General features: G+C 46.5%; 1 protein-coding gene across 4 annotated transcripts in view; it reads right to left on the reverse strand.

The window, feature by feature from the left end:
* The window catches only part of SLC38A12 (solute carrier family 38 member 12), a 46010-nt gene that overhangs the window by 17994 nt on the left and 1001 nt on the right, over positions 1 to 27015 (reverse strand). For 2 of the 4 annotated variants that reach the window (XM_075110986.1, XM_075110987.1), the window contains exons 2-8: positions 26271 to 26381; positions 24137 to 24258; positions 22151 to 22232; positions 21098 to 21200; positions 20605 to 20685; positions 16035 to 16134; positions 15148 to 15253 (exon numbers count right to left, since the gene is read on the reverse strand). In XM_075110986.1, the coding sequence (XP_074967087.1) occupies positions 15148 to 15253; positions 16035 to 16134; positions 20605 to 20685; positions 21098 to 21200; positions 22151 to 22232; positions 24137 to 24258; positions 26271 to 26315 (639 nt within the window). In that variant the 5' untranslated portion in view covers positions 26316 to 26381. Of the gene's footprint in view, positions 1 to 15147; positions 15257 to 16034; positions 16135 to 20604; positions 20686 to 21097; positions 21201 to 22150; positions 22233 to 24136; positions 24259 to 26270; positions 26382 to 27015 lie in introns of all 4 variants that reach the window. The other 2 variants (XM_075110984.1, XM_075110985.1) reach the window with 1 other exon arrangement.

Raw genomic sequence — 27015 nt, forward strand, 5'->3', positions numbered from 1 at the left:
TCCACTGTCCTTCCACCGTCTCCTGCCATCTCCAGACTGCCACTCCATCCCAGGATAGTGCACAAACCCCAAAGGACTCAATAAACTTTTAGTCTAAAGAGAGATGTCAAGGACCTAGAGTAAACCAAGAAGACACCAACCCTCTTACTTGAAATTATTCTCAAGTTTGTGACTAGTATCTTTCAACGTCCCCTCCCAACACACACACTGCTCAACACAGCCTCCCTTCAAATCATGTTTATAGCTCGTGTGTCAGAAAGAGCTGAAACAAAAAGAGACGGACGAAGGATGGTGATAATTAAGGAACAGGTGTCTTCTGCAAATCAGAATGCACCAGAACCAATTGGCAAAACAGCACCTCAAAGCATGGCAGGGAATGACACAATCTCTGAGCACCAAAGCAGCTGGGTCTGAAACCTGGATTTGTATTAAGCACTGAGGAAAGAGCTGTGTTAAGGTGGGTTTGGGACTCAGTTGCGGAAAAGCATCAAAAGCATCATTAGGTACTGGAAGAATCTGGGTCTTCTATGTGCTCCCCAACAACTGCTGAGGAAGCGTAAGGAATTCACAGAATCACAGAATGGTGGGGGTTGGAAGTGACCTCTGGAGATCATCTTGTCCAACCCCCTGCTCGAGCAGGCACCCCCAGAGCAGGGGCACAGGGCCGCATCCAGGCAGGGTGTGAATGTCTCCAGGGAAGGGACCCCACAGCCTCTCTGGGCAGCCTGTGCCCCTGCTCTGGCACCCGCACAGGGAAGGGGTTTGTCCTCATGTTCAGGGGGAACTTCCCGTGTTCCAGCTTGGGCCCGTGGCCCCTTGTCCTATCACTGGGCACCACTGAAAAGAGCCCAGTCCCATCCTCCTGACACCCGCCCTTTAGATATTTATAGGTATTGATTAAATCCCCTCTCAGTCCTCTCTTCTCCAGGCTGAACAAACCCAGGTCTCTCAGCCTTTCCTCAGAAGGGAGATGCTCCGGCCCCCTGATCACCTTGGTAGGTCTCTGCTGAACTTGCTCAAGCAGTTCCACATCCTTCTTAAACTGGGGGGCCCAAAACTGGACACAGCACTCCAAATGTGGTCTCACTAGGGCAGAGTAGAGAGGGAGGGTAGCCTCCCTTGCCCTGCTGGCCACACTCCTTTTAATGCACCTGAGGACACCGTTGGCCTTGGCCCCAAGGGCCCGGTGCTGGCTCAGGGTCACCTTGCTGCCCCCCAGCACCCCCAGGGCCTGCTCAGCAGAGCTGCTTTCCAGCAGGTCAGGCCTCAACACATTCATTCCTCTGGATGTTACACTCCACTTTCCACAGTTATTCTCCAATGCTCAAAGCATCTTACACAACCAAATCTGTTGAGCAACTCTTTCAACCCTCGCCCTCCTCTGCGGGCTTTACTGCTCAACTCATGGAGAAGAGATAAAAGTCGTTGCCCCTGAATGGTTGGATTCCTCCTCCCTCATCCTTTAAGATGATCAGCATCTTCTGTTCTTAAGAATATCCTGGAGCTGGTCCAAAGGAACCAAGTGGGAGATGAATTCAAACTTCAATGAATTCAAATTTCTGTGAATACATAGAAATGTATTACCTTTTCCACTTGACACCCATTAGTGAACCAAGATGGATATCCACAGATCAATACGCACAACGCTAAGGCCTGGAATGAGAAGAGGTTGCCCTGCTTTGCAGAGATTTGTGCCAACAGCTTTTAGGGAGGGAAGCCATGGCACACACTGGACTGCTTGAGAGGAGGAAGGCAGGGCAGAAGAGGATATTAAATGGCCAGATTAACAACATGTCAATGTGAAATTTTGTACAGCTTCACAGGATTCAGCACAGGTCAGGAAAGGGGGATCAGTTCCTCACCGACAGCCAGGACACGAGGGGCAAGGACTCAGTCCCTAGATTAGAGCTAATCTCATCATCAGCCCTCAGAAGAGTCCCAAGGCCAGGAGCCTTTTTAAAAACACACCCCCAAAAGGATGAGAAGAGACCATGATGCTAGAAGGAAGATGTCTGCTTTCTCTACCTCACTGTGCCAGACACCTAAATGCTCTTCCAACCCATTAAGTTAATTAGTTTCATAACTTCTCCCTAAGGAAAAAGTAAGCCCAAATAAGCACCTCAAACGTATACCTGAACTTTCCACCTGATGTTCTCCAGGCTCAGGCCTCCCCCAGAGGGATATAATTTACAAAGTGCTTAATTACATGTACTAGTCAAACAATCCAAAACCTACACAGAAAACTGCACCAGTGAGCCTTGCCAGAAATCAAATATGCACAGCTCCAGCACATCAAAAAGCTCTTCCAAGTTTTCCAGTTCACCTCTTGAGCTAGCTGAGATGATTTCTAGGAGTTTATCATTCTCTTCCTAAGCTTCAGCAAATTAACCCAAGGCAGAACGAGCATAGTCTACTTTGATCAATTTTTTTCTGCTAGTGAAGTGGTTTCCTATTAGAACCAAGCAGGTGTACATGGCGATTCATTGTTAAGCCTAAGCAAGGTAAGGAAATCTTCCCTTTGGCTAAGGAGGAGCATCAGATCTATCAAATGCTGTTAATATTCACAGGATAGCAGAGAGAAACCTTTACCGTGTTTTTGCAGAGTGGTTCCCCAATTTCCCTCCAAGCTCCTCCATTAAACAGGGAAAGCTAGACTAGTCACCAGGCTTGCTGCTGAGGGGTACGCAGAACCCACACACAACAAATAAATGCAACAGATGCAGAATTCCTTACTTTTCCTTCCTTCCTCATACTAAAACCAGCATGATGATCCAGCACATTAGTGACTGAAAAAACAGTAGTTTTCTTGCTTTTACTGACATTTCAAGTCAGAAAATTAGAAGCCAGCAAGTGCAGAGGAAAGAACAGCAGCTTGTCACCCTGAATCACAGTCTGCCCTCCAGGCTAGTAGGAGCCATGAGCAGCACACCAGCTTGCTCAGCCCCAGGGAGGGTCTTCAAATCCATTCCTCTCACCAAGCCAAGCCACAACAGTACCGGCACCAAGGTCTGGGAGCTTCTCTTAGCTGGCTGCTCAGCTGACGCCACTTTCCCAGCCTCTGCACCTGTCAGCTCTTAGTATTTCAAAGTAAAAAGCAGGCAGGTCAACTCAAAGTCTTCTTGCCAGAGGGGAAACTAGCTGGGGCTTACCATTGCCTGGAATATATTTTTATATATATTTATAAAAGTGTATTTTATTAAAGCTCTTATGTTAAAACTTGGTTACATAACCTTGTTTATTGGTTTATCTTAAAAAAGCAAAAGTAAGATCAAGCGTTGATAGTACATCTGGCTGGTTTTATCAGCTTAGTTTCAGCCAAGAGGACCACCAAGAGAGCTCTCAACCACTAACCGATGGCCAGCTAATACCAAGAGTCGTTCAGACCATACAAACATGCTTTAAGCCAGTCAGAGAGCTGTATTGACTAACCAAGTTCTTTATTGACCTGAAGGGTCCATATATCACTCTGAACCAGTACAGTTCAATAGCTTTCATCTGCTTCCCAGCATGCAGCTTTAACAGAAGCAGCCAATACAGCTCAGGAAGCACAATTCGCATCCAAAATGTGGCTGATTCATGTATTAGATGCAGTAGTTCCAGCATTATGGCTAGTGCCTGCACACATTTGCAAGAGGACCATCTGAAAACCAGCTTCATTCATAACTGTCATCAGAACTTGCTTGTTTTCATGCTCCACAAACTCATCTGTAAGAATTGCATCTGTCTTTGGTCCTTGCTGAGAAGTGAATTAAAAACAGTAGCTACTGTTTCTTGTTGATTCAGAGCCTGGCAACTTTCAGACAGTTGAGTAGAAGCAGGGTATTTACCTGAGCAAAGTGAGACCACGAAGACTGACCTTGTTAAATGCAGTAAATACTCCAGAAGTGGGGGCGGGGAGAGGGGAGAGGTTGGGAGTTTTTGGATAAATGCATTTGTGTGGCAGAGCGCTTTCACATCAATGCAAAGTTAATAAGTCTCAGAAATCAGGCCAAGGATCCCTCCGTTTTAATATGAAGACGGTAAAGAGATGTTGCAGTGTTCTCTCCTTAGATATCTCCTTTGGGACTGAGGCCCCAACCACCCTTTCCTCCTCCTCTTCCTCCCAGCCTTCCTCCCCCTCATTCAGAACCAGAACCCACCCCAAACCAAAGCCTTCCTTGGAGGCTCTTTCTTCCCCTTGATAGAGGTGACAGCATCTCACACAAACTTCATTCCAGGATAGGACCAACTCTGCTCTGCAGACGTTAATGTTTGGGTTTCACAGCTGTTGAGCAACAGCACCTCTTCCCCCAAAGACAAGAGTACAGCAAACAACCCTACTCTAATGGGGAGCAACATGACGAAACAAAACCGATCGCTCTCCTTGGTAGACTTTGCCGCATTGGCTGGAAAGCTGAGAGTGCTTCACACAGGACTATGGGTACGCAGCATTCCCACTGCAAAGCAAGATAATGACAGGAAGACACAAGCCCTCCTGAAAGAGCACTTCCCAGAGGAAGCTTTGTTTGATTCGGTTCTCAGGCACAAGGAAAGTCTCCTTGAGCACAGTAGGAAAAAGCAGACATTTCATCCACGCTGTCAGGAGTGGCAATTCTGACACCCACTCTGCTTCTGCAAGACGTCCCTGAGCTATTTCACAACCCAGCTGAGCACTAGAAGGGACAAACAAAACAATATAACAAAACCAGACTGCACAGGTATGGAGATCAGACAAGATGTTTGGAGAGCCAGGGACTGGCCGATCTGTTCCCACCTCAGGTACTCTCCTCTAGAGTGTGTCTAAGGAGACATCTACGAGGGAAAACCCAAACCCCAAGCTTGATTTACCAGCACTGACACAGGTCAGAGGTTTTGTTCCTGGTTGGAAGCTTGAACCAGACCTATAGTCTTCAGTAGAGTAGTTTCTTATTCATTTGTGTTCCCATACACATCCTCAGGGAATTTTTAGGGCTGACTTTGGAGAGAAATATTAAACGCAAGGTGCTTTCCCTGCTCCCATTTGGGACTCCTAGATAAAGAAAGCAGAGCTTTGTAACCTTTCAGAGCTACTTGCAGCTACACCAACACCCACCCACAGCCTCCGGTAGCTCCTGTGCACCCAATTCAAGTTGTGGCAGATGCTATGCTACCCAGCAGCAGGCTCCAGTTGCTCATGCCAGGGCTTCAGTGCTTTTCAGCTAAAACACATCAAGGGAAAAGGGTCTCAAGTGCAACGTGATGCCCCTTCTGCCATCTCTCCTCCCCTTCACTAGGGTGACACGGCCACGTTTCTCTCCTGCATGAGCTCATATCTCAAGCTAGAGAGCCAGATGGCACACCAGTGAGGGCGGCGATCCAAGCTTTCGTCGGTAAAGCTTTACCCCTTGCAGTGGACAGTACAAATATAAATACATGTAAGGAGCCTGATTATTCAGGAAGGAGCTTTTTAGAGAGCTGGAAAGAAAAATAAAGCCGAAGATCCACAGCCTCTCAAGGCTGGTGGCAGGGCTGCAGCAGGGGCCATGCTGATAGGCAGCAAGTTATCAGCACACAAGCAATTATGAAGCTCTTAAAGTTGGATGAAAAAAGATAAACCAGCAACAGAACAAGGACTGCTCAAAGAACTTGAGAGACAAGAGGGATTTTAACCTCCAGAACCTCTGAGGAGTCAGAAAGTCACAACAGAGGGAGGATGCAATTGCCAGACATCCCACAAGGAATATTTCTAGATAAAGAAACAAGGGCAGTTACGGTTTGAGTACAGCAGGCATCTGCTGCCACAGCAGCTCCGGTAATCAACGTGCTGCTCTCGGGACACCTGGCAGAGGTTTATAGTCATAACTCACACAAAGCATACTGCTGGCACTAAGGAGCCCTCACCCACCTTTCTCCCCAGTATCTTAAGGCATGGAGGAGGTATCCCCCAAGAACTAAGACCTCAGCTGCTGCCAGGCTGGTTTCTTGCCAGTGAATCAAGTGGCATTTCACCCACTCACACCTACGGTACCCATTAAGCTGGATGCTGCCGCTCATGGTTCCTGTGCCACAGTGCTCCCAGAGCTTCTTCCAGGTGGAAGACCTTCTGCAAGAGTTGGAAAGAAGCACCTCCAAAGCTACTTAGTTTAGTGAATCTGAGTATGATCTAGGGATTTTCCAAAGGTTCTAGCCCAGTACCAGCTGATGGCACCTTGCTTTTGACTGCCCATTCAGCAAACGAGTGTACTTGTCCCAGCTGATGTCCTTGCAAGCTGGGATCTTGCCGTGCATCTGACACACCAAGGACCAGCCAGCAACTGAGCAGCCTCTACGTGCAGCTCTGGGAGGTTGAGGCAGAAGCAGCCCATGGATGGCGAGGCAGTACCAGAGCGTGCTGCTCCCCTCTCCCCACCTGACTCAGGGCCAGAGTCTGCTTCTGGAGCTGGCCCACCTCTAAGCACCAGGAACTTTCTGCTTTGGAAAGAACACTCTGGAAAAACAGTTCTTCCTCTGCTTGAAGTGAAGAAATCCAGACACAAAGTGTTTTCAGAAAGACATCCAGTGCAACGATTGCAGTCCCTGGCACACCTGGGGTGTGCAGGATCACAGCCAGCAGCAAGCTCGCACTCTGGGGTAAATACACTTCCATTATCATTTTTCACAACAAGATAAATATGGAGGCCAGCAATAACCCCGAGGTGACTGGCATCTAATTTTTCATCATCGGAGTATTTATGGCGTGGCCATTTGCAGCATCTTGTAATCACTTTACCGCCTCCTTGACCCCTGGCTCCCCCTTATTCTGCATCTCCTAATTGCATCTGAACAAGCAGGAGGGAAGCAGCAAAGTGGATAGATGCAGGAGAGTTGAATGGTTGGTTTGTGATACTTGGAAGGACAGCAGAGGAGTTGCAGAGCCAGGTCTGGCTGTAACCCCCCCCCTCCCCCCCACGAGCTTGCTTTGACCTCCCACAGGCTATGAAACAGGAGCCTTCCTCCTTCCTGACACTGGGTAACCTTGAGGAGTCATCCCCCGCCTCCCCAATTTATTAGCATGGTATGAGAGATTAATGAGTTCCCTCCAACAAAGTGTGAAGGCATAATCATTATATACAGACACTGCCCAGAATTCCTGCATATTCATAGCCTCTTCTGGCAGGGTATTGGCAACTACAACAATATTTCTATTGACTACAAAAGCCCCTGGGTTACACAGCATAAAGCAAGGGAGACATGGACCAGCGTGACATGGATGCACAGAGGGCCCTGCAAACATGTCAAGCCACAAACTGCCAGGGTTAGGAGGTACTTGGGTTCAGCAAGGATGACTGTTCCTGAAGGCCACTAACCCCTTGTCTGCCACAACACAAACAGTGCCTCCACCACTTAAGCCATTATTTTTCCTCTTCCCCTCCCTGCAAACTTCTCAGTTGAGTTTCACACTGTTCTTCAACTGCCTGGACAACATTATCGTGTTCACTGTGCCAGGCAGGAGTTGCCCGAAGGGAAAGGAAATGTCCCACACTTTACCTACTTTGCAGCAGCACAAAAGCAAGAGAGAAAGACAGCCTTGTTGCCTGGGGCTAGCGGGGAGTGTGCTTGCTCCCAGCCTCCTCCTTTACCTTCCCAGTACAGTGCACACCAAACTGGTGCAACAGGCATCGGAGATCAGCTCTGCCTGAGAGCATTATACCGACTTCAACTTACAAGATAAATCCCAGCTGCATTATTTGTATTTATAGTCCTGCTTACAGAAGAATGAGCCACGTGTGGGATTTGCTGATGTAGTCCAAAAATCCACATTTTTGGACAAGAGCATCAGAGCATCAGTGATCTCACCCAGACATAAAGTGCAATTTAGGAGGATGTTAAGAAGTTGCAGGCTTATTTAGGAACATAAAGAGATACTAGTCTGTCCAGAGCTCTTTCCACAGCTTCTGGGAACGTTCAGAGTGGCGTAACTGCACAGTTCTGCAGCCCTGGTGCTTTCTACCTGGATATTAAGGAACTAATGATAATTTCAGGAGAGGAGAGATCAAGACTGCTATTTACTCGATGAAAACGCTGATGCGAATCAGGCAGGCAGGAAGGTCAGACCTCTGTTTAAAAACAAAACTGGTATTAAAGCACCAAACAAAATACTGGAAAATATGCTGTTGAGAAAGAGGCTTGTATCGCAGCTGTCAGGGGAGAGCTTAGCTGCCTTAACAGGTCTTCTCCAATTCTGGTTTCTAGGATGCTGTCGCTACCACTGCACAAAATAACACCGCACGAGGAAACACATTTATTACTTATTTTCTACAAAAGTGTTCCAAAAATGAAAGATCTGTGAGTCTGCTGGAACTATCTAGTCCATGAAAGGAATTTTAAAAGGCCTTTTCTTAATCTTTACAACTTGTGTAGCACGTGGGCGATCGCAAACAGGTATGAGTTCTGACACCTGCCCTGTCTGGCAGAGATTGGTCTCCAATATTGAGAGACAACAGCGTCAGCTTTGGTACCTTGCTGCCCAAGTCAGCTTTACTCCAAAGGACAGCTTTATTTAGGAAAGGCAGCTGCACGGGCTCTCAGCCTTACCAGGGTGGCTCCGCTGGGCAGCGGGGGCTGTAGTCTGAGCCCAAACAGCGTTGGTGAGTTCAGGAAGTGCACAAAAGCAAACAGAGATTTTTCTAGAGCCACCTCTTTGCCCAATTGGTTTAGCTCACTTGCTTCCAAGATTCAGGCCCACCGTCCATCATCACGTAAGTCAAACCAAGCACCAAAGCGTGCAGAACATTCTTCTATGGGGAATCCAAGTGCACCTGAGCACACCAACAGCCTCTGCCCATCACACCAGACACCTTGCTTCTCTTAAGGGCTGGTAGCACCTGCAGCACATCTGGCCAGGCTTACAACCAGCAGCACAGCCCCCTTCCCTTCCGCACAGCCCTTGCCAGCCAGCTGGGAGTGGCAGGAGCGAAGGATTGGCCCTTTGGAAAAGCTCAGTGTCCAAGTGACAGCGCAACCCGCAACCCAAGCGCCACTTAAGGCAAAAAACACTTCTCATTGTGAAGTGAACAGAGAGCTCTGTGCAGAAAACACATTCCTGCCCCCTGCACTATTGATTCTCCTGTGAAAAGAGACAAGCTAATCCTTTAAACGTAGTTGCTTCAATCCGTGCTCTTGCAGTTGCTTCACTATTGCACCAAAGGCTCGCTCTCCTACCCAGCCCTAGCAGCAGGGAGGCTCGCCTTCTGGCTGACATTTCTTTTACTCAAAATGCAATCAGTTACAAGGAAACCAACAAAAATCACACCCCAGAAGCTGAACTCCAGCTCTTAAGTCACCAGCATAACAAGTTTACATTCCACTTTAACAACACTGCACTCCTCCTGCCAGGTCAGGAAAAGCCTCGTATTCACAAGACCAGTTATTATCTGAAGTTCTCTTTGCATTAGGAAACATGAGGGGTGTGGAAACTCCAGAAGAGCTGGTTTATCTGTCACAGGCGTATGACAAGCGAGCAATCGAAAGAATTTATTGACAAGTCTGCAGAAGAAGAATGGACCAGGATGAAGGAGGCAGGATTTATGCCATATTAACAAGGCTGTGTGCCACTTTCAACCTTATTAATTTCACAACAAAAAAGGATGAGAATTGCCTTCCCATCCCACATCCAGACACCATTTATTTTAAACAAACTTGGCTCCTGTCCTTCTTCAACCACTTCAGAGCAAAGCAGCAACTTAACCGACCTTACTTTTTGGAAGCTGACTAGATGAGAGGCAACAGAAGACTCCAGTCAGCCTCTGAGACTGGGCTTTTAGCCAAGCAAAGCTGTTTTTCAGAGGCACCTGTAACAAACAGGGCTATTGGTATTTATGCTTAATGCAGTACTAATTCCTCTCCTCCCACAGCAATAGTTCAAAACTCAAGTGCCTGTATGTACACAAATGGCATAGTATTCTGTACTCTCAAGAAGCTTTTCCCTGTTTTGAAGGCTTTCAGAACTGGATCTATGCACAGAAGTAGCAGCCACCTTTTTTGTACATTTTTTCTACTTCTATATCAGTATAATAATGAAATGTATCAGAGCATTTGTGGTAGGGAATATAATGCGATATCTTTGGCAGGAAGGTCTTACCATTAATAACGTCTTACAGGATATGCAACATGCTAATAGTGCCCCAGTCCTGCTCCATCCTTACTGTAAGCAGGGGTAACCTGGAACTTAACGATGCTACAGTTTAAGCAATTTACTTAAACAAGACGATGGCTTCACACCAGCAGGGTAAATAAACTTCCATCAGCTTTCCTTCCTCTCCCCTGGCTCACTCTGAGATCCCAGGGCAAGCACCCCAAACCTTTTTGATTGATGTGCTGTGAAATCAGCCCTCCCTGTGCCAGACACCTGCCACTGAAGCAGCTACCTTCCCCACCGCTGGCTCTCAAGGGCTCCAGACACTGAGACCTGTAAGAATAAATATCCAGGAGACAGCAGCTGTGACCCATTTATTACCGGATGCTGCTGCAGGGCACAGCTGAAGAAGGCAGGGCAGAGGAAGAACACTTGCTGCAAAGGGAACAAGCAGAGCAAACACAGGTGTCCTTGGAAGAAGCACTCTGCTTTCAGTACTGCTCCAGCTCTGCTTCTCCAGCTCCCAGTGGGCAAGAGAGCACTTAGATCAAGCATGGATGTTCAAGTACTGCCATGAGGGCTCCCTTCCTATTGCTGCTGGGAGGTAAAAAAACCAAACCCAACCAAAAAAAAGAAAAACCACACAAAGAAGGCCCACAAGAGGCCAAAAGGCAACCCAGAGCTGGAGACATGGACAGAAAGGCCACAAGAGCCTCATGCACTGAACAAGCTGATAAAACTGCCCTAGTGCAGGCAAAGGTATCCAGAAAGATCCTTTCTGACAACAAAAAAATCACAGGTACCTTTACCCAGGAGCAGTGGTTGCACACACACATGCAGCACAGTCAGGAAGGACAAACGCCGGAGAGAGGCAGAGCACGTACGCTAGCGGCACAAAGCTCCAGCCTGTAGCCGAAGAGGGCCAGAGAGGCAGCACCGCGCCGAGGCGGACGGGATCTACATCAACACTTATCAGTTCAGCCTTCGCATTTGCCGATTAAGTTCTGCTGGCACTGTGCAATTGTACATGTCCTCAGACTACCTCCTCACCCCCCTGTGCAGTCTCCCGCGGCTGCAGCCCGGCCCGGCTCTGGTCGCTGGGTATTCTGATCAGAGCGTCAGGCTGGGGTGACATTGTCCCCTCCTGAAGACGGACGGTAAGCGCCTGCAAGCCCACTCATTTTATTCACTGCACAAGCACGTTTCCAACTGGGATAATCTCCATTAAACCATCTGCGCTCCCATCTTCGCTCGGCCCACACCCGCTGGGCTGCCTGCGATACTGCAGCATCTGTGAACTGGCAAAAGCGGATGCTGCGTCCCTTTCCCAATCAGCTAAAAAACCAACAGAGACTCAGACGGAACAGATGCACCTGGTAGCTTTGATGCGCTATCGAGCCAGGCTACCAGGAGTCCCTGTGCCAGTGCCTCTTCTGAAAGGCGTACGGCTCCCTCCAAGAGTTTAAGCCGCTTCCTTTCCACCATGGGAAGACACCATGCCCCAAATTGCCAGAAGAGGAGGGCTGAGAAGAGAGCAGAGGTTTCAGCTACAACGGCTGCCCTGGTGCAGAAGACAAGCGCCGTTTGCCAGGTCATGAATGCATTTTGGATCAGACACTCTGAATGGCTGCTGATCCCCAGGATTTAATCTCTTATTTATCTCAGTATGTGCTTTCGAGAAACAGGGACTATCATGTCACATTCCTACATCACTGGAACAGAAAGACAAGTGTTATGATCAGAGATCTGAAACTTAATCCGCTGCCCCTTCCCCGCAGCCTACACAGAAGACATCCAGCCGACCTTACAGAAAGCACGATAGAGCAACTGCATTGAACTGTGAATTCAGTGCGGAGAGAACTCGACCCTGTCCTCAGCGTTGCCATCAAGACAGCCAAGGGACTCAGGAGTCACTTCAGCTGTCGAGGACATGACAGTGTGGTGATGGATCTGAAGCGAAGACAGAAAGCCATCGATCTGCTTTAACTGTAATCAGCGCTTGCCTCCAACGAGGTCGCTGGGCCATCTAACACATGCCTTTCTCCAGCCAATTTGCTCTGCATGGTCTTGCCTTCACAGGCATGGAACAGCACGGCAAGGCTCACCTTTTAAACCTCCCAGGACTCCTACAGTCCCAAAGAGGCAGCAAATATTAGCAGCAAGTGATGGGGCAGGACCAAAAGTCTGTTTCAGTATTTCCTGCACTTGCCTTCACTTATTTGTTTTGCAAGCCTTTATTTTCCAAGGCAATTAACAAACAAGAAGCAAGATAACCATTTGTTCAGACAAAGGTTAATAGGGGCCTAGCGGTCTCTGAAGACACTGCAGTCATACTTAGGTGTGAAATTCTGGAGTAGCAATAAAGATGCTGCACAGACAAGCAAGTCTCGAGAGAAGAATTTAATCTGTCTAAATATTCTCATTATGTACATAGTTTTCAGCTTCCATTCACAGTGATCAGAGCAGAGACAGCTTCCAGAGGCCTTTTTGGACAATAAACTGTGAAATAGGATTTTTACATCAGTCATTATCCCCCTTTCCACCCCCAGCTCGAGGAGTCAATGTTTGAAATGGTTTTTGTTGAAAAGAAGACACAGTGTTGGGAGAGAAAGAGTCGACAGGAGGAAGGCAGAACAGATCTCTGGCAGACTGGGGGCACTTGGCACAAGAGAGCTCCTATTGGCACCATTTTCCCAGAAAACTTCAAATAGATTATTTCTCCTGGTAGTCTGAAAAAGGCTTTCTGTGGGGTCATGCACAGAGTAAGAAACAGAACACCACATCCAGACACCTGCTTCACTGGAATGGGCAAGAGGTTCCAGTTACATCCACTCATCATGCTCCTAAAGTCACTGAAACCCCAACACAGTACTAAGGTGAAAAAACTAGAGGCAGGCATCTAGGACAAAAGGACTGATCCAAAAGCTCAGCTGCTTTCGTTTGAGATCGCAGTGTCCATCTGTCCCCTTGCCTGCAAAAAGAGTCCTTGTTTGTCCACTGAAACGTGGAACCTGAATTATTCCAACAAGCAAGAATTCAAAAAAAGAATAAAGTCAAGAAAACAGCAAGTTCTCTATGGGCACGATCCCCTGGGACCAAAAGAATAGCTGTGCTCTTCATGCATCTCCCTCGTCCTCACTTTCATGTTGCCTTTTCCCCTTCAGACAGGCAAGATTCAGCTTTTCTTGCACATTCAAGACTCCACTTATATATACAAGCAGCTTGGACAAAATTTGTAGAGATAGTTACAGCGTTTTGCTATTAAATTTCTTGCTTGAAGCCAAGCAACTCCCTGCCCCTGCCCTCCCATCCCCAGGTTTCTCTCAGGAAGTTTAAGAGCTCTACTACCGCTCACTAGTTGTCCACATTGCAAACAGGACAGCAGAGGAAAATTATCAAGCAGCACAGTCACTTCAGAGGCAGCCCAAACTTGAAGACGGTGTCAGTACTGTGGTCTGAATGTTTTCTAAATGATTACATCTCTTAGCCCTCTCTAGGGAAGTCATCGTCATCTTTGTTTTCCGGAGAATAAAACCACACAGGTCAAACAGGGAGTGGGACCAGCAGAGCTGGAGGTAGAACAAGTCTCAGTTTACTCTCATACTCATCCAGTAAGAAGCATTAGAGACAGTAACAGAAAACCACAACTCCGAAGTAATGCTGACACCCAACAGCCTCCTGAAAACAGTGATTGTGGGAGCCACCCACCTCCACTAACGCACTACAGACTGGCATGCTCTCCCACAAACAGTCCCGCCCTACTTCTAAGGAGGAGCAGAGAAAAGCGCTGAAACCCTCATCTCAATTACTGAGCAGGGGAGGATTAACCATTGCCAAAGATATTTATTCTCCAAATCCACAAGAGGAGACAAGCAGAGGGAAAAGCTCCTCTGAGAGCTCTGTACACAGATGGCAAGCCTAATGCTTAAACAGTCTTAATTTTTTTAATTTTTCAAGTCCTAACAACAATTATCTTCATGAATTGTAGACATAATATCTGAGAAACGCAGGCAGTAATTAATGCATGTCTGCCTTTTCTGACTAGCTCCTTCTGCTGGGTCAGGGAGAGCTATTGAAATTCAGGACGGAAATCTTCAGTCTTCTGGAAGTTTTAAAGAAACAGACCAAGACACAATTTAATAAAGCAATAATATTTCTCTTAAATAATTAACTAGGCTTTGACATTCACTAATTTCTGAAGCCCAGCTCTTACTTTTGCAATAGCACTGGAACAAGTGCACTCCGGGTTGTGATCCACTGCATGTCCAAAATGGACTAACTGCAAAATTGCTTCAAGCTGCCTTTACCCCTGGATTTCTCTGTGCACACACAGCCACCTTCAGTCTTTTTTCTTAAAATTCTCACTGAGACCCTTTAACAGAAGCCACAGCATGCAGCACTGGCATACCTCCCTCTTCTCATTTCGTCCTACTGACATCTGTCTCCAGGTACGAGAGCTCAATTCTCCCCAAGCTCGAGAGAAGCAGTGTTTTATCATCCTTTGGGAAAAACCCTCAGTTTCACAGCAGAACCATAGCACAGTAATAGATGCAATAGACAATCCTAAACTAGACAGAAAGCTATTACTAAAGCAGCATATAGCACAGGATGTTGTTTAAGTGGGCTGTTTCCATCACCTCTCAAAAAGCAGATTCTCCTGCAGCATAAACAATTTTATTCACATAAAGAACGCACTCAAGAGAGCTTAATATACTCCGGTGTATTGACAACAATTACCTCAAAGAAACAATTACTTTGCCAGCCGCTGAAGAGAAACCCACTCTTTGGCATGGACATATTACCTGCTCAAGCAATATAAAACTACACAACAAGAAGGACAGAACTCTGCTTAAAATCGTAAGGATCGTTCTGATGGCCACCAAATTAACACACAGCCGTGTCACCAAGAACAGAGAGGGGGTATTTGGCTAAAAAGGACAGACTGAACCGAAAGCTTCACACCTCTGTTGTTCACTTGAGCCACATTAACTCTACAGGAAAAAAAAAACCAAACCCTATCCACTAGAAGCAAAGTTTAAATGGAAATAACGGTCATTCCAGTTTCAGAAACTCACCAGATAGAGTCTGTAAGCATCAATCCGTCGGATCGGTCCCCAGCACTTGTCTGTATCATTATACTTTGTGCCATCTCCAACGCTGCAAGAATGGTTGCCAGTGGCACTGCTGGGAAAGAAGGGAGAAACAAAAAGACAGCAATTAACTCCTAGCAGATGTCTTCCCCTCCCCTGCATTCAAGAAAGAACAATCAGGGACCTGAAGTGTCCATTCGTCCTCTCCCTCCCTGAACACCCTCCATCCTGATATCTTCTGGACTGTGTGACAGAGCAGGTCAGTGAGAATCACACATTTAAAGGCAAATTCTTGAATCTCCTGTAGTTATTTACAGGTTTGGTCATTTGGTCACCAAGCTAACAAGTTGAGGTTATATGTGGATCGCTGAGGTTTTCCATTTCCAAGTCATGAGCCCAGATTTGATCAAACCGATCTCTCTCATCTTCTGTTTCCTTGAGAAAGGAACTGGTCTCAGTCTAGAGCTAAGTCCTCGTAACATCACCACTCACTAGCCACAGGCTTGGTAAGCATCACATCTCTCAGCTCGTACCCAAAGAGACAGAGAAGCTAAAATATTGCGCAGTATTGCAATCAAACCATTGAGCAACAAGTCCCATGGCTGCAAGTGCTGAAGCTGGAAGTACTTCACACCTGAGGACTCGTCGTAAATCAGGTCAGCTACTTTTCAGGCAGGCAGGAGGCACTCAGGTGGGGAATACAAAACAACTTCACCTTTCCACCCACAAGCGATGAGCTGTCCTTGAGTCATTTCTCCACTCCGTTCTTCAGAAAGTAGAGCTGATCCCAGTCAGAATTATCACCCCATCAAATCCAAAAGCCCACTCTCTTCCCTGTCAGCACACAACCCCACAGCAGTAAGCACACTTACCAGGTCACTTGCATGAGGGAGACTGGTACAGCTGCTGCGTAGATCGCCAGGTCTCCATAGAGGTAGATAATTATGCAGAAATAGAAGAGGTTGACACCCACTGCAGGAAAAGAAAATATTGTACAGAGGCAGCAGAGTACACAGGGACTCGAACTCTGCACTTGAAATACACAAAATTCTTTCAAGGTCTTAAAAATAAATCACTGTTTCCCTCCATAGTTTACTTCTTTCTGCAAACTCCATCCAAGGGTCACATCAGCAGCTTAGGGAACTTAGACACAGCACAGGAACCGATGGGACGTGAGGTGCCTCAGAGCTCGACTCTCCCTCCTTCAATACCTGACACGAGGCCCTCTAGTTCAAGCCCATCCTCCAGTTGCTGGTCAAGACCAACAGGTCTCACCCAAGTCATCTGCCAGATGAAGCTGTGAGCTTGGAACAGCCACAGGCAAACATCTAGCTGATGCTCACGCGCTTGGTGGGAGAGCAGCTTGATGGACAGTGAAACGAAGAGAGAAGACACTTTTAGTCTCTGCAGATTCCAAACCCTCCACTTGCAAACCTGCAGGACCTTCACATTAGGGATTTGGCCCTGCAGAGCTCAGGTTCCACAGGGTTGAAATGGAGCTGCTTTGGGAGATTCCTCACCATCAGCAACTTAAGCAAAGGTTCAAACTTGCAAAGCTTTAGAACTCTCTTTCTGCAGGCCCCTTACCCTACTGCCACAGTGTGCACTGTTCCTGCCCCACACCGTTTTCTCGGGTTGCTTTTTGTTTGTTTTTAAAGCTTGCTCTCCCTTCACCTGTGAGATTAAGTGTTTTACACAGGTTAATTGGGTGCATAGAACAGCCTTACTGGGGCACAAGAAGATGCTGCTATGGGAGGGCTAAAACCTGCAGGGATGATGAAATGCTTGATAAGACCCCAAGATTCTTTTCTTCCAAGCAAGCCAGTATAAATCTCACCAAGGAAAAACAAACTGGAACAAATTTTAGTTCAGGGACAGGTGAGCAAAAAAAAAAAAGCCTCAGATATGTTTCATTTAGGAAGTTGACATTGAAGGAAAACAGCTCAAGGAACCTGCCCGTACTTTCAGGTTGCAATGGCACCTGATGCTTAATCCAAATGCACCTTGAGCAAATCAATTCACCTCTCCAAGCCTCGCAGGTGACAACTATTGAACAAGGACAGCATTACTGCAGGAATGAGGACTAATATTTCTGCAGTGCTTGGATGCCCCAAAGTTTTACCATGTTTTGCCTTCACACTGCCTCTGGGTCTCTGGATGTCAGGAAATGTTAATAGGCATTCTCCTTCATTTAAATAAATTATTCAATATGCTAAGCCTACTTAGCATAAAACAGTCCTCAAATAAAGGGCTGTATGGGAAAAGCAGCAACAAAACTTCCCTGCCTCTGTAAAGCAGGACACTAAGCCAGTACTCTAGAGTTGTTCCTGGTTTGTCTAAAGATACAAATGGAGTCTTACAGAAATTGTCAGATCATTTCATACAGTTCCTCCCTTGTTTTCTTCCTCTGTGAAAGACTTAACATGGCTTCACAGTTAAGAAGTCTCTGCATTGTTCTGAAGACAGCAACAGACTACCCACCCACCTTCTCCAAATTCCCCATTATAAAGTGTTGAAGGTTATAATAAATACCTGACATCAGACAGAAGGTGCAAGACACACTAAGCGCAGGACTACACAGGCTCAGATATAGATTCTGGTTTGGGATCTGCTACTAATCTCAGGCCTCAGCTGTGCTCCCCCCCATAAAACAAGGCTAACATGACCAGCTAAGCCACAGCAGCACCACCACCAGGTACCCACCAGCACACACTACATCCCCGTTCCAGTGCCGACTTCTCTGTCTGTGGGAAGTCCAGGTGACACTCCTCTCCCAAACTCATCCTCTCAAAGGCAGGAAGACTTTAGCATCAGTTCTTTTATAAACTGCTGCTGACCCTCCCTGATCAATACTTTCATTACTGGACACAAAATGGGGGGGGGGGGGGGGGGGGAAATCAATGACTTCCTGTGAGGAAACAGCGTGATAGATGTGCCTAGAATCCTTTATTGCAATAAATGACTGCTCGGTCCCAGAAGAAAGCACCTAACATTGCAAATTAAATGAAATAGAATAAAATAAAAAAAGGCAGTTCTTCAGAGCCAGCTCTTTTGAAAGAGCACACGGGCCCTTTACAGCCTAAACCTAAGCCAGCTCCCTTTAAGAAAGCAGACAGTCTGAAATTGAGATTTATCCCCAGCTTACCTCCCAGGACTGCATATTCAACTCCTGTCAGATTGTTGGAAATAAAAATCAGTCAAGAGACAGGAGCAGAGAACTCACTAGAAATCAGAGGCTTTTGAGGTCTATTGCAAAGCTTTCACTAACCTTCCCTCTGGAGGCTGTAAAGCCTCAGACACCTTGGGTTTGGATCCGTGCTTTGTATATCGTGAGCAAAAACCCACCCAGACACTCACTAGCTGTGAGACTGCAAAGGTTGGCGCTTGGAGCCAGGACTTCCCAAGAGCGGCCCAGTTTCTCAGCACTAGGCAGGAGCAACTGGTCACTGAGCAACTGCCCTTATTGAAGGCCTTTCTGTGCAACCATGAGAAGGAAGCACCTCAGCAAGCATCTGCAGAGAGAGGTACTTAACTTGCCTCTTCTCTGCAACCACTCAGCAGACCAGAGGGTGTCTCTCGACAAGGAAGGACTCAGCAACAATATAGGGATGGAGCCTCATTGGTGAGCAGAGGAAGGGAAAGCAGCAAATGAGTTACAGCTGCCCCAGACGCTTCGCTCTGTGTACCTTGTCTGATCTGGAAGTCCCAAGTTGTTTCAAACTATGGTCTGCAACTGTTCCAGCTGCCTTCCTGCAGAGGGATTCATGCCTTCGCATTGGGCTGAGTAGGTCCTGGGAAGGATCCCTAACACAAAAATCAGATAACTCTGGCTAAAGCAACATTAAGAAGAGGAATTAAGATTTAGAGTACTAAGCAGTTTATATCACTTTGCTAGGAAGCGTACATCAGTGCCTGACAGCAGAGAGGACATGTATTTCCAGCACCCTCTACTGGCTGAGCAGCAGCCAGCATCAAGGCAGAGAGGTCTAGAAAGCAACTGCCCAACTCCTGGCTGGCTTGAGGCGTCGTTACCATCTCCCCTTGTGAAACACATGCAAAGCAGGGACCTTCTGGAACTTGTTTCTGGGAGCACTCCTCCACCTGTGCTCCCCCAGCCCTCCCACAGCTGAACAGGCCGCTCTCTACAGCTGAATCCTCAGCAATACTGCTGAGCCCTGTTACGCGGTGCTGGCTTTCAGAGCACCTCCCAAATATTACTCCCCAGAGGGTGATCAAGAGGCAGGGAAGCATTTACAGTGTTTCTTCTTTACAAGCAAGAAAACTTGTCTAAAGTCAGAGCAACCCAGTGCTATAGGCAAGGCTAGGAACAAGATGGGTATGGGTTTCCGATCACCTCTCCTCCGACCAGAAAAGTGGCAGTCTGACCCAAGGTGGATTATTTTGATAGCCCTAAGTGATTTAAATCTACAAAGGCCCAGAAGAGGCATGCAGGGAAATTAAAAACTTTTTTCATTTGGACTTTAAAATCAGCATTAATATAGTTCAAAGTATCTTCTCTCCTGAAGGCCAGCTGTCCTTTGGAGGCAACAGTCTCTCACCGGCATAAAGCTGATGTAATGTAGTGGAAAAAACCAGCCCATCGCGTCTCTGTAAGGTGGCCAGTGAACACGAGAAAATGTCACTTTCCACAAGAAATGGAGCCTGACAGGCTCAAAACTGCACAGCCATGGTGTCTGATGATTTTCTGGCTCTGCACAGCATTTCAAATGTACTGTTGTGTAAGTTTCAGAATAGCTAACACTGTAGTTCGCATTTGTATCACATGCAGCAATGGATAGGGTTTTATTGCAGTACAGTTACTGCATTTAAAAGCAAAAAGACAAGACATCTGCCTAATCATATGCACACCAGGGGCCCCTTCAGCAGCTCACATCCCAGGAGCTCTCTTGGTGGCTCCCCAGACACATGCAATTCTCAGAAGCTGTCCCCACAATTCTCTCTCCTTCAGACTAACATTTACAGGATTCAGGGAACCCCAAACATCTTGTTCTCAAATGCTACTACAAAGATGGAACAGCAAACACTACAGCTGGGCTCTACTGCTTTAGGCAGTGGAGATCACAGAGGATAGATGCAGTTCAGAGATAGGTAAAGGCAGTCAGAAAGGACACTGACTTACACTTACCTGCCTCAAGAAACTGGGGCTGTAACCTACAGTATTTTGGCTAGTTCTGCTACTGCCACAGCGTCCTCCCCTTCATGCAGGTTGTGGCCCACCTGGCCCATAAATTGTCTGTTTTGTAGAAACACCACATGGGGGGATGAATGCAGCCCACAGAGAGAACGAATGACACTTTTGGGTGGAATCATCACAAACTCAGAATGCAAACCCAGACCGAGAAGCACGCAAACTTAAGGAAACACCACACACACGACATGCAGGAGGACCTGAAGGGACTTTTGAAAATGTAAATTGCTTACCTTTATTGAAGAACATGGAAGCCATCTGGCCCATTTCCACCCTCTCAGTGATTTCAAAGATATTGGGTGAGCCACGTCTCTCTGCAATTTGAAAACAGAAGCGTTTCAACCAGTCCCTCCAATAAACCCAGAGGCCAGACTGTCTGAAGACACTCAGGAAGCTCTAGCAACAGTTTGAAGGACAGTATGTACAACTCCACAGCTGCAGAGTCACTGGTCCAAATACTCTGCTGAAGTTAGTCTAAAAGTGTTTTCAAAGTAAGGTGTTCTCATCTTAGTGACCTAGAAGGAAAAGATCTTTATCAGTCTGCAGAAGGTGAACTGAATTCTCAATGAGTCTTATCTTGCAAGTGCTAAGGACTTTGGGATGTGAGCATGTGGAATTAAGGGTGAAATGGACAGAAGAGTTCTGCTCCACTTGCTGGAGCGCACTGGGACACTGTCTGCAGAGAAAAGGTCTCTGATCCAGTGAAACCATGAACTGGATACTTACGAACTGACAGGATAGGTCGTGTCTCTGCTCGCTCATAGCCATCGTGGAGAAGAACATCACTGTCAGACACTCCAGAGGAAGAATCTTCATCCTCATCATCCTCCTGGAAGAAAAGACCAGACCACTGCCGAGATGTCTGCTACCCACAGTACAGGCTGTGGCACTACCGGTGGCATGGTCTCACTCCCAGAAACTCAAAGGAAGGTCCCAAATAGGGATGGGCAAAGCATGTAAGCAAAGGAAATACCAGGGAGCCCCTCGCCTGGGCTTGGGATGCTGCGGAGAGCAGAAGAGGGCACAGGCATAGCAGGCTAAAGTGAGTGACAGGCTCTGCTGTCCTAGCCTAGGCCATGCACACAGCACCAGTGTCCGATTCATGTAGTGATATGTGGCCCAAGGAAGTTAGAAACTTCTCAGGGATCTGCAGGTTGCAGAACTAGTAGGAAAAAACCCAAACCATATATATTCTTAGCTCGTCAGAGCAAATGGGTCTAGCTCCTAACTCCAATCCACTAACACACAGGCAGGGATCTAAATCAGTGCGAACAATTATGTCTTGCATTGATCCAGAAAAGCCACTAAAACCAGGATCTAAAAAGCCACAAGTAAGTTTTACAGCAAGGACATACTTCAGGACTGTTCACTTCCTGTGATACAGCCCGAGTGGCAGCAAGAACATTCCAGCCTGTCCCAGTTAAAGGACCCAAGATCAGCAAGGATTTATAGACCTCAGCACACTCCGAATGGCACCAACATATTGGCTGCCACCTCTCCACATTCGCTGAGCAGCGCTTCTGGGCAAGGAGAGCACAATCAGTAAGAAACGCGAACAACACAAGAGATCTTTCAGAGCAGGAGCAGAAAATCCTGTCTTTAATGAGCAACCCCGCAGGGAACCAACAGCCATATTTTATATGGCAAAGTTAAGTACAGTAGAAATTTATTCTTTTAGAGTTACTAATGAGGCAAGGCAAAGATGCCTTGAGGAATTCTCAGGCAAGTCCTACAGGATAAAAGAACAAGAGAAAATGGAAAATTAAACTCCACACGAACCTTGCGTTTTTCCATTCTCTTCCATCGCAGCTGGGCATTTGCAGCAGCCATGGCTTCTACCACAAAGGTTGTAGTCATATAGCTGGAGAGAGGAATTCAATTGATATCAACAATAGTCAAGAACCGTCACTGAAGAGAGGTGGAGAACTGTAGGCGCAAACAAGCTCACCCCTTCACCAGACCCACACACACACCCCATTTTTGGTACAGTGTTTCATCTCAGTTTCCTGCTCCCTGCTGTCCTTGATATTAAGGTGTTCAAGCAGACCACAAAATGCAGTAAAATAACATGCCTTCAGATACAAGAAGAGGCTTTAGATAGTGTCCCGGTGTTTCTGTGGGTTGCAGAAGGCAAAAAGACTTCCTCCTTTGTTAAAAAGCAAGCTTCCTTCCTCTTTCTAGGGCCTAGGACTAACACACTACAATTGTTAAGCTTATCTATCAGGGCCCGTGGCAAAGGTACTACAGTCCCTTGAAGAATCTTACTAACGGCGTCAGAAGCAAAGCAGCAATACAAGACCAAGGAGCAGATCGCACATGCATGCAAATACACTTTGCTGGAGGTCAGGGGAAGAGCTGTCCAGGGAGGCAGCGAGAGCCACCAATGGAATAGCATTATCCCAGCTAAAACCAGTCCTGTTATAGGACCCAAACCCTTGAATCAATCCTATTCAAGGGTTTAAAGTGGTTTCTCACTCACTTATCAAGCCAAATGAGAGATTAGTTTTGCAAGAATAAAAGCAGCCCTATCCTGAGGCCCATGTATCAATTTCCACCTAGACTCTTCTGGCATTGAAGGGTCCCCAGTGGGCACGAGGAACTCATGAGCATCAGAACAAAAGCAACGGGGCAATGCAGCTCCCAAGGCATGTGGTACTTTGAGCTGCATCTTCTCTAGTTTAATCCAGTGCAGCTTTGGTACGTGGGTTTGGAGGTTTGTGCTCTTCTGCTGACCTTGAAAGGTTGTCTGCTGGTGCTGAGTTTCATACACTGAATTTACGCTTTTAAACAAATGTATCTAAAAGGAATTGCTTCCAAAGCTCCCAGCTACTAGTACTCCCACAGCTTACATTTTGTCAAGCCTTTGCAGCATACAGGTTTGAGGTGGGGAACTCAGAAGCATTATTACAGCCAGTATTGACCACGCAGTACCTCTACATAGCGGCACATAACAGAGCCAAAAAGCACTGCCTCCAAATCAAAGGCACATTCAGGCTAACAGAGCTGGTTACTGACAAGAAAGGAACTTCTACACTCCATTCTTACAAACAGCAAGAGGAGATTTTGGTTTATTTTATTTTAAAACCAAGCAAGAAGCAAACAGGGATTCACAGCCCGTCAGAAGATGGCATCAATAACTAGACATCAGTGCTGTATCAACAGCCTTCAGCTCCACCTGCTGCTCCAGCAGGGAGACATCTGGGCAGAAGCTCATGGTGAGCCCACGTGAAAACCATGAGACCAGCTCCAAGGTCTCCAGCAGCAAAGGTGTGGGGGGAATAAGATCGGCCCAGCTATACACTAATTTGGTTTCCTGACACTCTTGCAGCTGCCCAGAGCATTACCCAAAGCCAAGAGAAAGCTGACACAACAGGTCTGCTCCACATCTGCAAGTCACAAAGCAGAGAAATGACCCCATGTCACCTGTGACCTGGTTAGCGTTCGGGGGAACTGATCAATGACAGAGGCAAGCAGGGGGTGAATCCGCAGTGAGGAGGAGAGTGTCAAAAAAAGGAAGCTGGGAGAAAGGTCCCAGAAGACTCTGGACTGGAGAAAAAGTCTTTCCCAACAGTCAGTAAATGCGATGTAGCACCATATGGCAGGCATCCCTCCGAACAAGGTCTGCAAGCAACACAACCGCAGAGACCAACGCTCACATAGCAGAGGGACAGGATTGCTCAGAAAAGCAGCAAAATCTTAGCACTGGCTGACAGCCCCACCCAACTGAATTCCCAATCCCCTGAAGACACGCACTCAACGTCCTACCTCATAAACCCCAGGAACATTAGGAGAACAAGGCTGACGAGCCACCCTGCTGTTGCAAAGGCCTTCGGCATGGTTAGGGCTCCTGTTCCGACGATGAGGTTGAACATGTAAACCAGACCAACCTGCAATCACCCACAAAATCCACATGAGAGTCTGCAGCTGTGCCAGAGACCACCCAAGACACCTCACTTATGTGCCAATTTAAATGGAGAGAACAATCTTTGCACAAGCAGGGTGGGAGCAAGCCCTTGCTAGAAATAAATATAGGAGGGGAGTGAAAACCAAAGAGAACAAAGTGAGTGTCAGCACATTTCTGGAGAAACTGATATTCCTCTCCATTTTTTCTTATTATTTTTAAATATTTTTTTTCTAACTTTTAAAGTTAGAAAATCATGAGCTTTTTGTTTGTTTGTTTGTTTTCAAATCCACTGCCTTATACCAGAAGGGTCTACACTGTGGGCTGGGGTCCCTCCTTGTTTTCTGACCTGAACCTAAGTAGTTATGACTACATACCTAACTTACCTTTCAGATTCTCTTGTTCTCCTTTATTCTTAGTCAGGAAGGAAATATCCAAACAGAATTCTAATTTAAGCCCTGCTTGCCATTTTACCAGCGAGCAGCTGAGCACATTCTGAAGAAGGGATTTTACTTCTGGAAGGGAAAGGATTCTATCCTCTCTGGCAAATGAGCTTTTTTCTGCCCAGGGACAAAAGATAACTGTGCACCTGGACAGGACCCACACACACTATAAATTTAGCTGAACTCAAGAGCAAAAACTGCCCCAAAGACTTTGGGTTTGGTTTTTGTTTTGCTTTGTTTTGTTTTTCGTTTTTTTTATGTAGGTCAGAGTATCTCCAGAGGAGAGCCAGTAAAGAACTGTGAGTACACTCTTCCAGGTCTAGAGCAATTAATAGCAGGAGAACTATTCCCCAGAGACCCTGCAAGCACTCCTGCCCTTCATTCGCTGACATAAGCACAGAAAATTCATCTATTGACAAGTCTCCCAGAACAACAAAAAAAGAATCAGCCGTTGCAGCTTGCAGGAAAGTTCTTTTCCTTCAGCTGGCAGAGCTGTCATTCCCTGAGCACAACTCAAGTGCCCAGGGCCCTGACTTCACTCTTCAGTGAAGGACTCTTGAAAAAACACCTCAGGTGATTTTCCTTGACTTTGGCCAAGTAGACAGAGATGAGAATGGTGCCCGTGTGTTCAGTCTGGCAAGACATCTTCAGGGAAAGATGAGAGAGTCATAGCCTTCGAGATTAGACTCCAGGAAATTCATGCAACACTAACATAAGAGCAGGTGACACTAATCCTTTAGGGTCCAGACGTCCCAGTTACTGTCTTGTTCTCCATTTTCTCAGTTGTGACCTACTTCTGCAGCCTAATATCCAGTTCTTCTGAATTCAGTCATTAACATGGGGATGAAAGTTTTAAAGCATTTGAAAGCCAACACACAGATTTCAGGACTGGTTCAGTCTTTAGTGATCTGTGAGTTCACTTCAGGAAAAAAAAGTGTATGCAAAGGGCTGTTTTTAAGAGCTGACACTATATGAGCACTGGTGGCTATGAAAACCAGTATTTCCAGTAACATGGTAAAACATTAATTGGCTCTGCAGTTTCATAGGAAACCACATTACAAGGAAGAAACATCCTAATTACTGGTTACAAGTGAAGTGGTTTAACACAAATTACTTCAACAGCTACAAATAAATAAACTTTAAGAAATTCAGAGGAAAATGTTATCTAAAGTAAAAAAAAGAAGCAAAGAGGGATAGTTTCCATGTCACTGTCCCCCCTGTTTTTATGCTAGCTTCATGTCACAATTTAAGTTGATGAAAACCCTAACAAAATATGAGGACAGTGGGTAGAAGGATGCAAGAGCTGGTACGGGGCATGAAGCTCTTTTTAACACTTCTAGGACTATACCTTAAGCAGACATTGTCCCTTCACAGCATATAAAGGGATTTGTGACATTTAAGAAACCCTTAAGTGCAACAATTTTTAAGTTCCCTTGGACCTCCATCATCTCTTGAAAGACTGAGGTTTTGTCTGTGGGGAAGCAGGAAATTAAATCACAACGTTGAGAGGATTTTGAAAAGGCTTCCGAGCAAACCCACAAACTGTGGTACTTACATAGGGAGAGTAAAGCTCTCCGGTGTCAGTAATGCCACCAGCCATGCTGAAGATAGTGGGGAGACTCAGAGCAAAGCGAGGAGGGTGTTTTCAACTTATGTTGCCTTTAACCTAGGGAAACATCATGAGGTTGTGTTAGCTGTGTTGGAAAGAGGAGGAACTCATGAGTCAGCTTTTGCACATCAGCCTTCTGACATCAACAAAAGCAGGTTTCAGCAGGACCCTGCACTTCAGACACATAAACCCCACTGGCTGGCAACACTTGGTTCAATACTTTGCTGAAAAGTTCTCATATCTGTTAAACTAGTTCGAAAGTAAGTAACCAAAAGGCCCTGCCCTTTCACACAGCACGTGATGACGAAACTTCACCTTCCCCAAACAGCCAGAGGGGCTGTTTCAGTCGCTAAAACCTCAAGAGGAAGAATGCCTGCCTTAAGGATGATCTCATACCGCTGCTTCTCATGCGGCTACTACTCGTAGAGATCACGTGCCTCCTGCAAATCAAAGCAATAAAAAAAAACAGCCTACAGTCTCTCCTCGTGATCTCAAGTAAAGAAACAAGCAGACAAATTAAAATACTGGACCTATGAAAAAAAACCCAAGAAGTCTTGTTACGTGTAACAAGGTTTCCAAAGCAGAAGTCTTTGGGAAACTTCACATTGTCTTAAAAAAACTACAGGGGAGAGGGAGAACGTAAGCCTTCTGCAAGGTTTCAGAGTCAATAAAAAATTAGGTGTAGCTAAAC

This window comes from Phalacrocorax aristotelis, chromosome 16, assembly GCF_949628215.1.
Source record: "Phalacrocorax aristotelis chromosome 16, bGulAri2.1, whole genome shotgun sequence".
Classification (NCBI taxonomy): Eukaryota; Metazoa; Chordata; class Aves; order Suliformes; family Phalacrocoracidae; genus Phalacrocorax; species Phalacrocorax aristotelis.